The 16753-nt window shown below is 36.9% G+C and overlaps 1 protein-coding gene across 3 annotated transcripts in view; it reads right to left on the reverse strand.

Moving 5' to 3' along the window:
* LOC102216491 (histone deacetylase 4) overlaps window positions 1–14577 on the reverse strand; it is a 118823-nt gene extending 104246 nt beyond the window's left edge. For 2 of the 3 annotated variants that reach the window (XM_023336813.1, XM_023336816.1), the window contains exons 1-2: window positions 14454–14577; window positions 4930–5031 (exon numbers count right to left, since the gene is read on the reverse strand). In XM_023336813.1, coding sequence (XP_023192581.1) covers window positions 4930–4951 — 22 coding nt within the window. In that variant the 5' untranslated portion in view covers window positions 4952–5031; window positions 14454–14577. Of the gene's footprint in view, window positions 1–4929; window positions 5032–14400 lie in introns of all 3 variants that reach the window. The other variant, XM_023336814.1, reaches the window with a different exon arrangement.
* Window positions 14578–16753: the final 2176 nt, after the last annotated feature.

Raw genomic sequence — 16753 nt, forward strand, 5'->3', positions numbered from 1 at the left:
TCAATTAGGAAACCCCTAAAATGTTATTTTTTGATCATGACCTATTTCTCATTATTTTCAGACCCTAAATCATATCTATTCCTCTGAGATCAACTTCAATTCTATCCGTGAACTTGATTTATTTACACAAACATCACATTTAAAAACATTTTTGTTGCTACAGTTTGTGTAGAAATTACTTTTCTTGACACGCAACCAGCATGAGATACCAGCTGTAGTAAACCCAGCGGCTCCAAGGGGCATTTATGCATTCTAGCACAGTGTGGCACGCAGGGGGAGTTTAAAGGTCTCAGTTTGAAGCCATGAACTCGGATTAAGCCTGCAAAAGTTCATTCTGGCCTCAGAGATTCATGTTGTACTGAGCCCTTCCCTGCAGAGATTGTGTAACTGCAGTGAACTTTTGATTTTATTTGGTTTATAGAAGCAGAAGGATTACACCCTCTGAGCCCCACCTGACCAGGCTCTTTCTCTTCTTCACTGTCCCGTGATCAACCCCATCGGCTGGCTGGAACCTCCTAGCCAGATGGGGAAATGCAGGAATGAAGTGATTTTCGTTTTTGTTTAACTTTACCAATGAGGTTTGACAAATTGAGAATTTTGAAGCGAGACAAAAGATGTGAATACTTATATGTTTAACTTTAATCCCATTATATGACGACATGTGAAACAAGGTGCTAAGCATACAACACTGTGCGTCACCCTGAACACGTCTTCCTTTCCATCCAACATGGTGGCACCATAATGTTGTGAGGATGCTTTTTTTCAGTAGAAAGTTGATAGCAAAATGGATGGAGCTCAATAAGGGGCAATTCTGGAAGAAAACAATTTAAACCAAAGCATATTCACGTGCTAAAATGTCCCAATAACAGTTCAAAACTAAATCCAATTGAAAATCTCTGGCAACACATGAGAACTGGCAATAATTTCCAATCTATTTTTCAAAGACAATAGGCAAATCTTTAGTCTCTAGATATGGGAAGATGGAAGGTGGTAGCAGTATACTCAAAATACTCTGTTGTCATTTCAGTGAAAGGTGGTTCTAAAGGTATTGACTCAGAGAGGGTGAATGCAAACATGTGCAACATTTTTCACATTTTTATTTATAAAAAAACATTGAAAACATTCAGCCTTTTTCTTTCACTTTTAGTAATTAAGAACTGATTACCACAATAAATCTCAACACAACACATGAAAGTGTGTTGTGTTTTTATGTGACAAAACATAAAAAGTTTCAAGGGTTATGAATATTTTAGCAAGGCACTGAAAGTATTCAAAGTCTTTCTTCACTTGCACATAGCATTGACTGTTGTGGTACAAAATAGTGTCAAGAAAGATAGATCGCCATACTGATTTCAATAAAATGCAGGAACAAGAAGCCATACAATTATAAAAATGCCAACTAGAGAATATTTTACAATTACTTATGACAAAGAAGGTTTTTTTTTTTTAACTGCAAATGTTTCAGTTCTGAGTTTTACTTCCCGAAGAAGCTTTCAATGCCTCATAAATTTCTCCAAAGACCCCGCTGCACAGTTTCGTCTAACAATGCAATTACTTGAGTGGAATCTTCTGGAAAACTGTGGAAAGGAAAACAATGATGAAGCAGTAATCTAATTTAACCACAGCAGCTTCCATTGTTCTCTCAGAAAGGCCTCTTTTTGGTCTGAATCAACTCCTTCCAATCCATCTCTCCACTGAGGAATAATTGCTGTACCAAGAATGAATGTGAATGATAATATTTATGCCATACTCCAACACAGATAGGAGAAAGTGATTTGTACAGCTCGAGCTATTTGGGGCGGGGGGAAACTCACAAAAAAGCAGTGACTGTGTAGAGTAGAGAGAATCCAGCAGTGTTACATTTTACTTTAAATTCTTAATTTCTTCCTAATGTTCTCCTCTCAACTTCATTTTGCCTTTCACCTCTATCGTCTTCAATCATTCTTACCTCCAGCTTTTAAGACATTCAGAGTAAAACCTCTCATTTAACATCCTGCGTTTTCCTCGTTTGCCTGGCCTTTATGAATGAGGAGCCTTCAGTGTGGGCCAGCAGGTGTTAAACTTCCTTTTGAAGATTATGCTACACTTTCCAGACATTAACTGCTCTCCTTTAATCTACCACCACAGGCTTTTGATAGCTCCCGCCGTGAATTATTATAGCTACTGATTGAAACTGGGAGCTGAGAGGGACAGAGAAGAGTGTGGGAAGGTCAAGTGAAAAAAAAAATTAAAGCTTCAGCTTTTAAGCAGCAGACATGGTGCTTAAAGGAGCAGTATTATATATTTTTCAGGCACATAGTGCCATTTTATAGCACAATCGAATAGATATGTTACCTTGAGCTTTTAGAAAAATGCTGTTTATATCAAACATGACTTGACTTCAGCACATCATCACAATTCTCATTATGCCACTTACAACAATTATTAAGTCAGTTTTCTATTTAACACCATAATTTCTGAATTTATATCAAGTATGTAGAAACAATGTTTTCTCTCAGTCAAGCTCTGAATGGATTAAGCATTGATAACTTGATTACATAAACAATTCATGTAAATTATATGATGCTAATTAGCAACATTAGGGACATAAGGAACAACACTCTAAAAAGAATTGCTAGTCTGAACTATGTAGATTATTTAATTGATGTGGCTATTCCTCAAACAGAACATTCAATTTGAACTATAACATACGGTTAGGAGCATGCCATGCTTTTTCAATATGACTGTATTTGAAGTTCAACTCCACAGTCCCAGGTGGCTCTAGTTTCCAGCAAGAAATTGTCTCGTAATAACACTTAGGATATATGCACAATTGCAAATTCTACAATTTTAATACATATATCACAATTTTTTATTGCATTGCCTAATGTCACAAAAATGCATTTAACCAAAAACTACAACCAGATTTTTTTCACATGTTGGCGTTTTTGATATACTAATAGAAGAAGACATCAATAAAGCACTGATTATGACATTTTCCTGAGTTTATTTGCCAAAATATTCCCCACAAGTGCATTCCGTCCTGTGTCACATTCCTGCAACTTTTGGATGCACTTACTCCAACACAATCTGAATCAAAAAGCTGAATCACCTCTTTGGCATATCAGCAAGTTTTGCCAAGACCTAGTCATTTGGTTCAGGTGTTTTGAAGTAGGAATGGATCCAAAAGTTGCTGAACAGTGGCACCCGAGGACTGGAGTTACTCAACCTTTCTTTATAAAACACAACTAATATATTTCTTTGTATGGGAGGCACAAATTTCAACTAGGATTTGTGGCCTATATACACCACCAACAGGTTTGATGCCAATTCATTGCATTCGCTCTAAATGTAGTTAAAAGAATGGGCAATCATATTCCAGGTGACACATGATCACATCATGAATCTCTCGGTACAGATTCTGGTTCATAAAGGACATCTTGTGGAGTTTTTCATCATGTGAAGAAAGGACGTTAAAAACTCAGCTATGAAAGTGTGTGTGATTTATTTCTTAGTACTGTTGACAATTCTAGGTAGTCTGCCACTTAAACATGACATATTATGCCCCTAAAAAGGTTGGAGCAATGTATTTAGAGCTAGAGTGTACAAGGACTTACTGAAGTCCTTAAAATGCAAAGACACAAAAGAAACACCCATAAAACCCAACAGAACTGAGGCCTCCAGCAAGCTCTAATGCAGAAAGTCACTCTGCATGAGCTCCTCACTGACAAAGTTTCCCCACTCAGGCAGGACAGGACAGCGATTATTGCTGCTGGAGAAAGGAGATGAGCCAATGACGGCAGAGGACAGAAGGGCAGGGGTCTTATGGGGAAGAGAGTCTTTCTGTTTTGTTTTACTGCTGCCTCCAGGGGTATAAACCCTTCTCCAAAATACCAAGAAGCATGACAACATGGTAGCAACTGCCACCCAAGTTTAGATCAGACAAAAGGGCTCTTCAGTGCTATGACATGGTGGTTTTGGAAAAGGAAATTATGATCTGTTAAATGTGGAAAAACGGCTTAGTAATACTGCTCAGACTAAAAGGCGACAAGGAGAAAATGAGCCACTAACTGGAAGGAAAACTGAGAAATGAGAGCTTCTTTCCCAATTTTCAAGCTACCAAAATAGAACAGAGGGTTTAGAGGTTTATGATCAACATAAAGGTTAAGCAAAACTTAAACTTTTTTTTTTCACTTCTTGAAAGGCAGAGGCCTCTTAAAGTAATGGCAGATGTTCTTTTTTGTGGAAACTGTCCTCTTATTTCTATAAAACATAACATCAAAAGTTAAATCTACACTAAAGTTACATCAGTTGTGAGAATTGTGCAAAGGGAAAGCATGGAAGTGATCAGTACAGGGAGGGAAATGAAAAGAGGAAAATATGGCCACATCGTCATTCTGCTTATGTAACATGATGTATTCAAGAAATAAATTAGAGGAACATAATGACAGGAATTGAAGATATCTTTGCCCTGTGCCAGCATCCTCTGACGCAAATGCTTTAAACTCTGACAGCATGCCTCCCAGCACAGTGTAAGTGAAAAAAAAGTTGGTGTAAGCAACCTAAACTGTGCTATGCAAGGACTATTAGTGGACCAACAATTAAGAAACAGCTGAGGCATCTGGAGAACTGTTAACACAAAAACAGCAACATGTACAAAACAGCAGTAACTCTCTCCTACTTTAAACAGTATATGATAATTATACTTCTGCTTCATTAAAACAGTCAACAACCAAAAAAAAAAAAAGTGGAAAAGCTAAACCAAAGGTCCAAAACGAAAGCATCAACACTGGCTCTGCAAATTATGATTGAATTGCTGATGCTATCAAAATCTGTCATGCAAAATTCCACCCATTCGTAAAATGCACGCACTTTCGAGTCACAGACAATAACTTCTAGGTAAAAACTAAACTAAAATAAAATAAAATAAAAATAAGCAGTAGATCTTACCTTGGCGACTGTGAGAGTTCATTGTTGATCGATGCACCTTTAGTGGATGTAGCGATCGTCATTTTCTACCCATTGCAGAGGAGACTTCTCGGGACTGCCAAACTGTGAGCAGAAAAACAGGGCAGTGTTTTAGACATTTTCACCTATATTTGTTTGTTGATACACTGTGACAGAATTTTTAATAAATAGTACAGCTATAAAAAGTAAATTGCAAGCCTGTTCTATTTATTAAGCAAATGTAGTTTCATTTTAAAACATCTGGGTTTACTAAAAGTCAGAGTTTGTTATTCTAGCACTTAATTCTGCACTGGCTGTACCACACCCAATAGAAAAAAAGTTTGGCCAAGAAAAGTCTAACATCCACATGAACAAAATAATTATACATTTATGCATGTTCCTGTTGAAGCTGTTTTAATCACCAACAAATTACAAAGTAGGATTTATAAAATGTTATGGATTCTGCATCAATTGCATAACCAATAAAGCTTCAGAGGTCAGCTTAGGAGGTCAATGCAGAACTAAAAGGCTCTTATGTGCAGTGGATCGTGTAATTAAATCTATAAACAGGCTTCCTGAAGCCTTAGACATCTAATGTTTCAAAATCCCTGTCCAAAAAGATGAACAAACGTTTTCATTGAAAACAGACACACAGCCACATGATTCTGGCATTCACTGATTAATTCACTTACAGTATATCAAAGAATCTAAAAGTTCAACAGAAACATGACTAACATCATTCAAATAGAATTTTATTATTGAATCAGTCCTGCATATTTCTCAGTATATCATCAGTTTGAGAAATAATCTGAGACTTTGAATGAACTTGCATTCTTTTTTCACATCATCTTACATTTCTTCATATTTTTCTTCCAAGGAGCCAGACTTTGTTTTATTTAAAGTGGTCTTAACAGTTCTCCAGAAAGCTCTTCACAGGATTTCATTTTGATGCTCTTTTGCTTTTATTTATTCTAGTTCTTGAGGAATTCAGAGGCAACTGATTATTTAATCACTTGGTTTTCTTTGCTATAGAAAGCATACCCTGACCACATTTTAATTTAACCATTTATAGAGCAAATAATGTTATTACCACTGGTGTCCTCTCCTTTCTTTCCCCATTCTTATACTTTAGAAAATGCTGCAGGCTCAGAGCTTACTGTTTGTCCTTTTCATGTTGCAGCAGATTGCAGTTCATGTTTGCTGATGCATATGGCAGGAAAAGTTAGTGTTTGGGGATTTATTCTTTCATTTCAGAATTTATTTCTTTGGAAGTTTGCATAGAGTACACTGTATACAAATATCACTGTTGGCCCGTGAAGAAGCAGAGAAAAACAAGCTTTGTCAGAGAACTATTCATCACAACTATTTCAAAATTATATTCAACAGGCCCAACATGTCAGGGGGTTATGTTTACTGTGAGTTATGGTTAATTAATCATAATCGCTGTTTAACTGTATGAATTCAGACTGGGTGTTTGATTAAGCACTCACTGTTTGTACAAAACATTTATCAGGCTAACCACAAGACTATGAGCTGCATGAAAACAGATTTTAGCAGTTTGTGGCTGAGAATCTCCCATGTGTAGCTGAGCACTAAGTACTGAGTTTCCGTCTTTCTTTCAATCCAGTGATCAGTTACCATTGAGGCATTTTTTTTCTCCAGGGCATGTCATTACAAAGATAAGAAACAATCTAGAATCAGGTTGAAACAAGGTGAATCTGGTAGTATAGAGATGTAAAAGCACATATTCGCCCCAGCCATATCTTTTTTTTTTAACATGGAGTAAACCTTTTAGTGGGAGATTCAGGAAGCAAAGATCTGGATATGAGCAACTGGAGCGCTGTACCAGGTTCCTAAAGTAGGGATGAGCTTACTTTTATTTGATTTATTTAAAAAAGGGACAATACATGAACTGCAAGAGGAAAGATGAACTGTACCAGATTGTAGCTCTGGTGATAATTTATATCTGTATTAATTGGATAAATAACTTTTTACCACCTGATATTTTCACTTAACTGAATTTGACAGTATTAAATCATAACTAGACTAAATAAGCGTATTTTTAAGTAGATCTGAGTCTGGCTACATGCTTGAGTTGCGCTCCAGTGACCTGGGTCAATTTGAATTCCTTTCGGCCCCAAATCAAGTCAATGTAATCAAACGTTAATTGAGGAAGTTTGTCTAGTAACGAATCTTAAGCTGACATTTGTTGTAAATTGACATCATAAAGATAAAGTCAACTGCAATGAAATGATTGTAGTGCCAACAAGGTGATTTTCAAAAAGCTATTTGAAAAAAAAAAAGTTATCACGCGAGTACTGTCCGTATGGACATAAAAATAAATAAAGTTTGGTCTCTTCATGCACACGCAAGAAAAGACAAACAAAAAAAGACAGGTAAACATCCAAACAGCAAAGTAAATTTTAGGCAACTAAAGTCAAATCAAACATTAGTGAGATATTCTGACAGATGGAAATTGTTGATAAAGAGCAAAGGTCTTTGACACGACGACAAAGCTGCTTGTTTACTCTGCCGTATAATTTAGCCTCCTCATATATGTGCTTTTACCTTAAAGGAAATAAGCGATCTGATTTCTTCAACGAAAACACAACATTTTTAACTTAGGCTATAATTAAACCATCAGAAATTTGATCTCCAAATACAGCACCTCTCAAAAGTGTACACACCTGTGTTAAGTTTACAGGTTTGTGACATAAGAAAATTATAAATTATTACAAAATGTTTTCCATCTTCAGTTTTCTTGTACTAATTGTGCCTTTAATAACAGGACAAAAAAAGGCATAAGAAATCCTACAAGATTAGCTAAACTTATTTTCAGATTAAAGCACTTTCTTTATAAATTGATAGCAGTTTCATCAAAGCACTAGTTTAATGTTGTGAATAACAATCCAACAAGGTTACTCCATTTTTTCCCCCCTATTCTCAAACTGATTTTGAAAAAGTTTTTAAATTGTTTATTTCGATCTCAAAATCTGGCATTCTTAAAGGGTTGTCTACACTTTTGAAATCTTGATATTACACTTTTCACACTGTCCATTATTCCTAAAGAAACAATCTCCCACTTCGGAATACAGACTTAGCTTACATACAACCTGTAGAAATATGTCAGTACTGACGTCAGACATTTAGTCCTTTCAGTAGCTCTATTTGATACACATGATGCCCATGCGTGCATTCGTAGGTTTTATTTGGGAACCACGGCTTCTACCAGTCAAAAACATGATTGGTAGGTTAATCGGCCAATCTGAATTGCTCTGCTGTAGGAACCTGTGCACAGTTGTTTGAGCTGCTTTGCCCTGTGATGTCCAATGATTGCTGCAGATAGCCACCAACAACTTTCCACAGATAGATGCAGTTTAATCACATCTAAATATAGTAGAAGTACTTTTTCCAGCACCGCCGAGTCACTAAATACATCTTTGGCATCTCGTCAAACTCTCCATTTTTGACAGGATGAGACTTTAAACTGGATGTGGTTCATTGTGTTTCTCTGAAGTAAAGTTGCATGAGGCTTGACAGAAAAACAGCTCTGAGGACCTCTTAATGGACTTTATTTCCCAGGCACTCCAAGCGCTGTCGGGAGTAATCTCCATGGCATAAAAATAACATGCGGTCGGATAGCGAGAAGTAAACAACAATTAAGCACATCCCTTGCAAAGCTTGAGAAATTAATCATTGAAAACACGTGTATGCCAAGAAGACTGCTTCAGCCTCTCAGTCTTGATTGAGTATGAATTATTCAGATGGTGAGAAAAGTCTGGTTGTGTGCCAAGGACTGAATTGTTCTTGATTTTTCTTTTCTGCAAGTAAAACTGGAGAATAGTCTAGCTAAAATGAAAGACTAAAGATTCTTCAAAGTAACTATTGATTAGATGCCAAAAATCAAAGTGAAATATGTGATAAAAGAATATAACAAAGAGTGATAACTTTGCTATTTTGGATTTCACAGGATCAATGATGAATTCTCAAGAATCAGTTGTTAAGCAAAAAGAAACTAACAGACGGATCCCATACTGCGTTCAAGAGTTCTTTTCGCGTTCATACTGATATCTAACAGCCTTCATCAGCAATCACAACAATCTGCAATGAAAGACAGTTTTAAGAGGTAAAAACACTCAATTTCACTACTTCTAATAACCAGAGATCAGTACTTGCAAGATTCGTTTATTGTGAGCAGGGAAGAAGAATTTAAGTCCAAGACACTGAGAAGAGTAAAAATCAGAAGTATGAATACTATGAGTACTAATAACAGCAAAAACATTTTAAATATGAGGAAGTGAAATTGTTTTTTGAGCCTCTCTTGCTGCTTGGGAGCTTAACTGCTGACAGAGGGAGTTACATAAAACTACGTGAAGCAAGGCATGATCCGGTCTCAGGTTTCTCATCTACAATAAAAATATAATATTTACACACAAACAATAAAAACTATAGCTACAACATAATCTTATTTAATACAGAAAAGCAACAATCACTCCAACTTCCGCTGATCTTCTAATGTTATACATTCACAGTCTGTTCTACACAAGTTTATCTTCAGCCAGAGATTTCTACAGATCTACTGTAGTACAGTAACTTACATTTAAGTGTTTTGGTGCCGACAGGCAGATTTTGGCAGTAAAGCAGACTTTATAACACAATCCAAATGATATTGATGTGTTCATCAGTGGTGAAGATCTGCTTGTTAAGAAAATCAAATCACCTACTTGCATTTATCTTACTTGGTTTAATCAAAATCTACTTTTACATTATCTCTAAAATCAGAGGAGTAAAAACCATCTGAAGATTCATGTCTGTCCTGGTTACCGTAAAGTGCTAAAACAGACGTGACAGCAGACTCTGCACATTCAAGTGAGGAAACCATCCCCAAACACCAACTGATTTTACAGCAAAAGGGTGGGTTCAAAGTCAGGACAGGGTCCTGGCAAAAACACAAAGGAGCTAAAATGGGTTTATTACTGATGATGTGAAGTCCAACAGGATGGAAGAAGCTGGACGTGGGAGAATGATTCGCAGCCACGGACTCACTGGATGCCTATAAGGATTGACACAAGGACCCATCAGGCCTCAAATCAGATCAGTTGAGGCTGAGAGCATCTGTATAGTTGCTCATTGAAAGGTCTGAGACCGTTTTACTGCTTGGATCTTCCTCTCGTCTAATTTTACTGCATTTCTGGCTGACGTCCAGCTTCCTTTTCTTCACTAACTTGGATGAAAGCCAAATCCAAAAAAAAAAAAACAGAAATAAAGAGAATTTGCTCCTGCTGACCTTTTTTATTTTATCCGTGTCTATACCACCAGGAAGAGTTGCAGGTACTTGACAGACGGTCTTCTAAAGTACTGCGTGTAATCGAGGGACAGACAAACAGACGAACAGAGAAAAACCAAAGTACTTTAATATCCTGCATGTTGAGCTGAATGGGAGACCCCGCCAAACTGTTTACAAATTCCTGCTGGGTGACAGAGTCTCGCCACCTTTTTTGTCCCAGAGCACAACACTGGCACTAACTGACCCCATTAGAGTTCATTAGTGTGATAACATCAACAAACTGTCCACAAACAAGTAAACCTCCCCAGTGCCAGCTTGGGCCAGACCAAATACAGTGGAACTGAGCTAAATTATCTTGTTAATGGAATTAGAACACACAAACTGAACTGAAGCAAAATTAGAAAAAAAGAAAATTTTAAAAAAGCAACTAAAGTTGCACTTCATTTTAATATGTTTGAAAGTTTTAAGCAGAAAAATGTGGGGAAATTTATTGAAGCTGGTACAATCATTAAAGTACATCCAGGTTAAAATAGGATTATTTGACCAAGTTAAAAGCAAATAGTCTTTTAATCAGTTTTACTGTACTGCTCAGTGGGCATCATATGTCACAACAACAAATATTTTGTAGGTTATGCTGCAAAGAATGTCCCAGACTAAAACCAAGTTATTCCAATAAGTCATTGTAAAGGATCTGAATCGACAGCTAATTTTGTCCAATAAAATACACAGCTTCTACCGGGAAGATTTCTATTTAGCAATTAAACAAATTCATGCACTGAAAAATTTCATTCATTTACTGCAACTATTTTACAAATAAAATAAATTGTCTAAAAAGAAGAAACAGCCAATGATAAAAAGGGCCAAGAAATTGTATAACTATATATCCATTACTAACAAGAAATGTATTAGTCTAAAATTATGCAGTACATATAATTTCAATAGTTCATCTTGCAGTAAATTTAAGTATCTATAAAATAATCGGCGTTTCTGGAATAACATTGACATTTTGAAATACTGTGATAATAATTGTGATAACGTCAAAATTAACTAAATTGACATTTGGGCTGGGCGGTGGAATCTCCCCGAGATTGTAGCTCATGGTTTCTTTGAAATTACTTATTCTTTGCTCCCTTTTTCAGCTTTTTCAGCTTACATCTAAACGTTAACAGTGATTAGAATTAAGAAAGAGAAAGAAAGACGTAGAAAAGCTGAAGTGCTGTTTGGGTATGTAAAGCAGAAAGTGGTTAAACTATCCCTTCAGGTCCTTGTTTTTTGTGATCTCTGTATAATTCACACTATGCAGTGAGTTTTTAAAAACCTCCATGACCAAAAACTCCATTTACACATCTATGATGAGATAAAAACGCAGCAGAAAATCCTGCTTGAACAAAATACCAAATTAGTACGGAACAGATCTCAAAGAGTGTGTGTGGTGGGTTAAGCATTCACCTCAGTTCTGCAAATCAACTCAATAATCACCTAGAGAAATCTTAATAGTTGCACCACAGCTGCGAGACATACTTCACATTCCAGAAATAGCACGATCACCAGACAAAAATAAGGAAGTGATTTACATACTAGGACGTGCTGGAATGCAAATCGCAAACCGCAGTCACGTTAGCACAAACAATTTGTTCCAATATTTTAGTTAAGTATTTTTAAAATATCAAAGCTAAGACATCCAGACATCAGCAAAGTGATTCCTAAAAAGCTGTTAGCTGAAAACTTGGCATACATTAAATGGATGACACAGCTAATGGATTTTCTGTCCTCTTTCTTAAAGATGTGACTTTTAGAAACTGAGCAAGAAAGTTGGTGTCCTTTCTGAGTTCCAAGCCGTCACAAGTCTGAGTCACAAAAAACTTTCCAAACAAAACATCAAGGTCTCGACTAACCATAGACTTAGCTTGTAACTGAAAAATTGTGGCTGCTCTCCTTTGCGTATCAGTCAGTAAACATATGTGGGGGTGGGGGTGGGTGTGTAGGCGTGTGCATACATGCAGAAAGTTTGCTAACTGATGATTTATTTATCTGTGAAAATGTTCAGATATTTTACCACCTTGATTCTTTACATCTCTGCACACAATCAGAATCAGCGTGTTCTTCAATGAGCCATGACGTCTGGAAATGTTTCTCACTTCAACTCTGTCTGAAAACAGGTGAAATCATCACACCGGACCCAGTGCAACATTTCTTCTGACAGAGAAACTTGGTGCGAACGTCAGCAACACAAGGTTTGCGGCTAGATCTACAGTTTATAGCTCGCTTTATTGCTTTCTATCTATTCCTCCAATCTACATGTCTGTTTGAGCATAAAAGCATCATCTGATGAAATTTATGTTTCATCTAATTTTTTGGTTTGTCCTCAAGCATTATGATGTTATATGTATAAAGCATCAACTGTTTTCGCTTCATCTTTGGCCTTTACCTCTTGTTCCTTCGGATCGATCTCCTTGTGACTGTCTGGTGATTTGTTGCTATGGTTCTGCAGACCAGTGGTGTTTAAATTTTTATCACATGGACCAAAATCATCAAGTTAAAAAGTAATGTGACCAAAACACAGTGGACCCGCCTATTTGCGGCTGAGATTTGTAGATTTTTCTGTAGAACATAACTCCAAATTATTAGTTGTTTTTTTTTTAGAGCTTATCAAAACACAAATCTAAATGCCAAGACGGGTTTCCCTGTATGTTGTAAGAGAATTGTGATATTAAGTTGATGATTATCTTATATAATTTTCATAATCTTAAACTTCTCATTATTTCATTTTTAATGCATTTTAAGATATATTTTGTGTTTGGACTATTAACACAGGCTGTTCTAACCATTTTTATTAAGTATTTGTGAATTTCATCTATGCCAGGGGTCTAATGTATTGTTTGTTTTAAAATAAATTATGAAAACAATACAACAAAGTAAATAAGTAATATTTTAAAGGAACTAATTATTTTTTGGAGTTGACTGTTTTGTATTTTCTTCTAGAAAAACATTTTAAGTCTAAGCTCAGTAACTAGTGCAGAAAATGGGTCAATCACTCTTTAATAGCAGTTTTCTTTTTGAGCAAAGTTTAACGACTGGGAGCACAGAGGTTTGCTTTACTGTAGGGTAAAAGCTGCTGGGTTCATGGAGGTCGTGGTAAAGCTTACTACAAAATTAAAATGAAAGCAAAAACCAAGATTTCTAAAGATCAGTACTTTTTGTTGTAGTTCAAATTTTCCATTTTTATATAGATTTAAACTTCTTGCCCTAAAAATAAAAAGAAAGTGTCCACCTGCCTGGACCGCCAGGCGAAAATTTATATAGTAACTGATTCATTTATATTCACCAAAACTGACAAAAAGAATGCTTGAAAAATGTCACTATGTAAAATCTTCTGAATCAAGTTACCTCTATTAAATAGCTATTTGATGTCCCTATTAATATTAGTGATCAGAATAAAGAGAATAAAACAGTGAATCAACACGTCTAACCTAACAAGGAAACCAGAGGTTTGAACTGACCAGGAAAAGAATGTACTAGTTAGATAATATTCCAGATTAAGCTGAAGTTTTGTCTGTGTTTGGATCCACTTATCCTTCGTTTGAATCTATAAAAACAAACATCTGCAGCCAGTAAAGTAGGACTCAGACATATAGGTCTGCTGTGACTTTTTGTTCCTGTGGGGTCTGGAGTTTATAAGCAGGAGTCTGTGAGCATTTTTCCGCTTGTAAAGGGTTAAAGAGGAACGATAACAGAGCAGAGCCACAGCCCCGTGTTTACACTGCATGAAGGCACAAGTTTACACCCAAAGCTCCGCAACACAAACACAGCTTCCTACCTCACACACAGGCACGGTGGGCAAACATGAAGGAGAAGAAATGCGTGCTGTGAATCCCAAACAACCACTGTCAAAACTTCTCTCACAAAACAGAAGAACCTATCGAGGAGACAAGTCAGGGAAACCGTCCCAAAAATCCACACCTCTTAATAAAAAGCGGCGAGCTTCACTAATGCGCTCAATTTAAGCCACACAGATAAGCTGCTTCATTTCAGCCGAGCCTTGCTTTAGTTTTTAACTGCAAACTGGAAACAGCGGGCTTATTGCGCAACAATTTTGCCTTCTTTCTGCTGACTTTGAAAGGGCGATGAAAACTTCGAGCATAAGTCAAAGCGCAGGCGAAAGAAAGTCAGCCCAACAGCCACCTTACAGAGACAGCAGCAACAGAGCAGGCTGATTCACAGAGACCGGGACAGGGCACACCTGGAGGCGGACTGCGCGGCGCTTCCACCCCGCTGCTCTCCTGAAGCATCCACGAAGATACGGGAGCCGTCGGTGTAAAAAAAAAAAAAATCCACTCATTCAGAGAGCAGCTCCTCCATACTGAATCAATCACGTGTCTGACAGCCTCCAGTGCTTCCGTAGTGGGCGGGGTCCGCGGATAGTTTGGGAGGAAAAATATAACACAGGATCCATGAATGAAGGCCGTCAGTCTGAGTCTATTCTGGATATGTTTTCTGCTTGTTTTAATGTCTTACTGAAACAGTAAAAAAAAAAGGTTTAGAATGTAACCTAGTTTGTTTACGTCTTAATTTGTGCAGATCTTACCAGTACTACTGATTTAGAATTATGTTCAATACCTAAAAGACTTTAACTGCAATAAAAGAGCTCTACTATATAGGTTAAATTATAACTATTCTCTAATATCATCACCTTTTTTAAAAAAAAATCATGTTTATCAAGAGTCAGATGGATGTTACAGATCTAGACATGTTTTATTGAAGAGACTAAAACTGTATCCTGTTAAATGGTAGCTGGACTTTATTAAGTCACGTAGAAATAATACATTTAAAAATAGCTAAGCATAAAGATCAAATGGGATTATTTCAAGGTAGGACATAGCTGGGTTAACCACCTGTGACTAGACTAGGTTACCATCAGGCCTGAAGAAGGAATTGATGTTGACAGAAACGCAGCAGCAGTAAAACACAGATTACATAAACAGTGACACTCATCTGAACAGAAAATGGGGCAATTCAGCCTTGTGTAAACGTTCTCTGGATGAAAAAACACACACTGACAGTTTAATAAGTATCCACTCAGCTCAGCCTGTCCACAGTCGTAGCAGAAGAAAGCCAACGATGGGACAGTTCGACCCAGCAACACGTTCTGCTGACAACATAATTAGTATTGTTCCAAATTTGTCTACAGCTCTGTAAAACAGGGCAGCTGAAGAGTGTAATCTTGTCTCTGATTTAACACTCCTGCAAACAAATTCCCCGACTGTATTTGCTGCAAGACTAAAACTGTTTGTTGGAATACTCACACAGGAGCTAAACCGCTTCTGAGCACACATATGAGACTATCTGGTAGATTACAAACTTGTGTGGTCAGGTCATCTCATTTGGGTTGATTAGTTTTAATGGGTAACGTCCTCACTTTTCAGTAGACACTGAAGAGGAACTGTTGCAGGTGGATCATTAGCTGAACATTATCAAATCAAACCATTTTCTGAGCTTGTTTCTCATCCAGCTGGTTTATTTATCGTGGTTTTCTTGTTCTAAACCTATTGTTAGATTCACAGCAACCAGAATTAGTAAGAGACAGTTTCAGACATTGTCATGCACATTTTTCACCCCTAGTGTATTCATGACTTGCACCAACATGTCTTGGAAAGTGTGACTGTTCTCTGGTATCAGGTGATCTGCTGCTTCAAGTTAGAATTGTCTTTAAAATGTCTGACTGCTGTACAAAGGCAAACAACGCAGTTATGCATGTCGCTAATCAGAAAGCCTTGATAACTGACCATGTTTGATTCTGGAGTAAAGGCTGAACCAACACAATGAGAGTTGCATGCCCAAGATTTGAATCATAAACATACTTGGCTATAGTGCTGAGCACAACACAGATTAGCTTTCCTTTATGTTCATTGTGAAGCAAATGTCATCAACACACTACATTCTAATTTGGTTACCAGGTGTTTTTGGAGCCCCATCAGAATTTTACTCCAGTTGCATGTGAGAAAAAGTTGAGAAAAAGTAAAAAAAAAAAAAAAATTTAATACACCCCCTATTTTTGAATCAGAATTATTTTTTTCTCTATTTTTTCTCTTATGTATATAGACGTGTTTGTTGTGTGCATGTATCTTCTTGCCAGTGGGGGCGCTCTCATGCCGCTGTGGGTCTAACAGGGAGAACGAGTTTCCTGGTTCTGGGCATGCGCGGCTCAGAACGAACTCTAGCCAGAACGTTATTAACTTTTATAAGCCCATTGAAAATGTTCTGTAAATATATAAAGATGAGTTTTGTAGTGTTTTGTATAACGTATGTGTGTAATTTGGACAGTTTTATATTAGCGTTGATCTGTGTCGGCATACGGCTTGCTTTTTGTTGTTGGATGCTTGGGATTTTGGATTTATTTAAATCGCTTGATTAGTCAATGTTGTGTTTGTATTTCGTAGTGTTGTTGCATTTTTATTTCTCATAAAAGTGTATTTATTTGTGGTAGGCTTGATCTCCTTTGTAACCGCTGTAACGGTTATAACCAAACGTTAGTTATTAAGA

Source organism: Xiphophorus maculatus, chromosome 7 (genome assembly GCF_002775205.1).
Source record: "Xiphophorus maculatus strain JP 163 A chromosome 7, X_maculatus-5.0-male, whole genome shotgun sequence".
In the NCBI taxonomy this organism is placed as follows: Eukaryota; Metazoa; Chordata; class Actinopteri; order Cyprinodontiformes; family Poeciliidae; genus Xiphophorus; species Xiphophorus maculatus.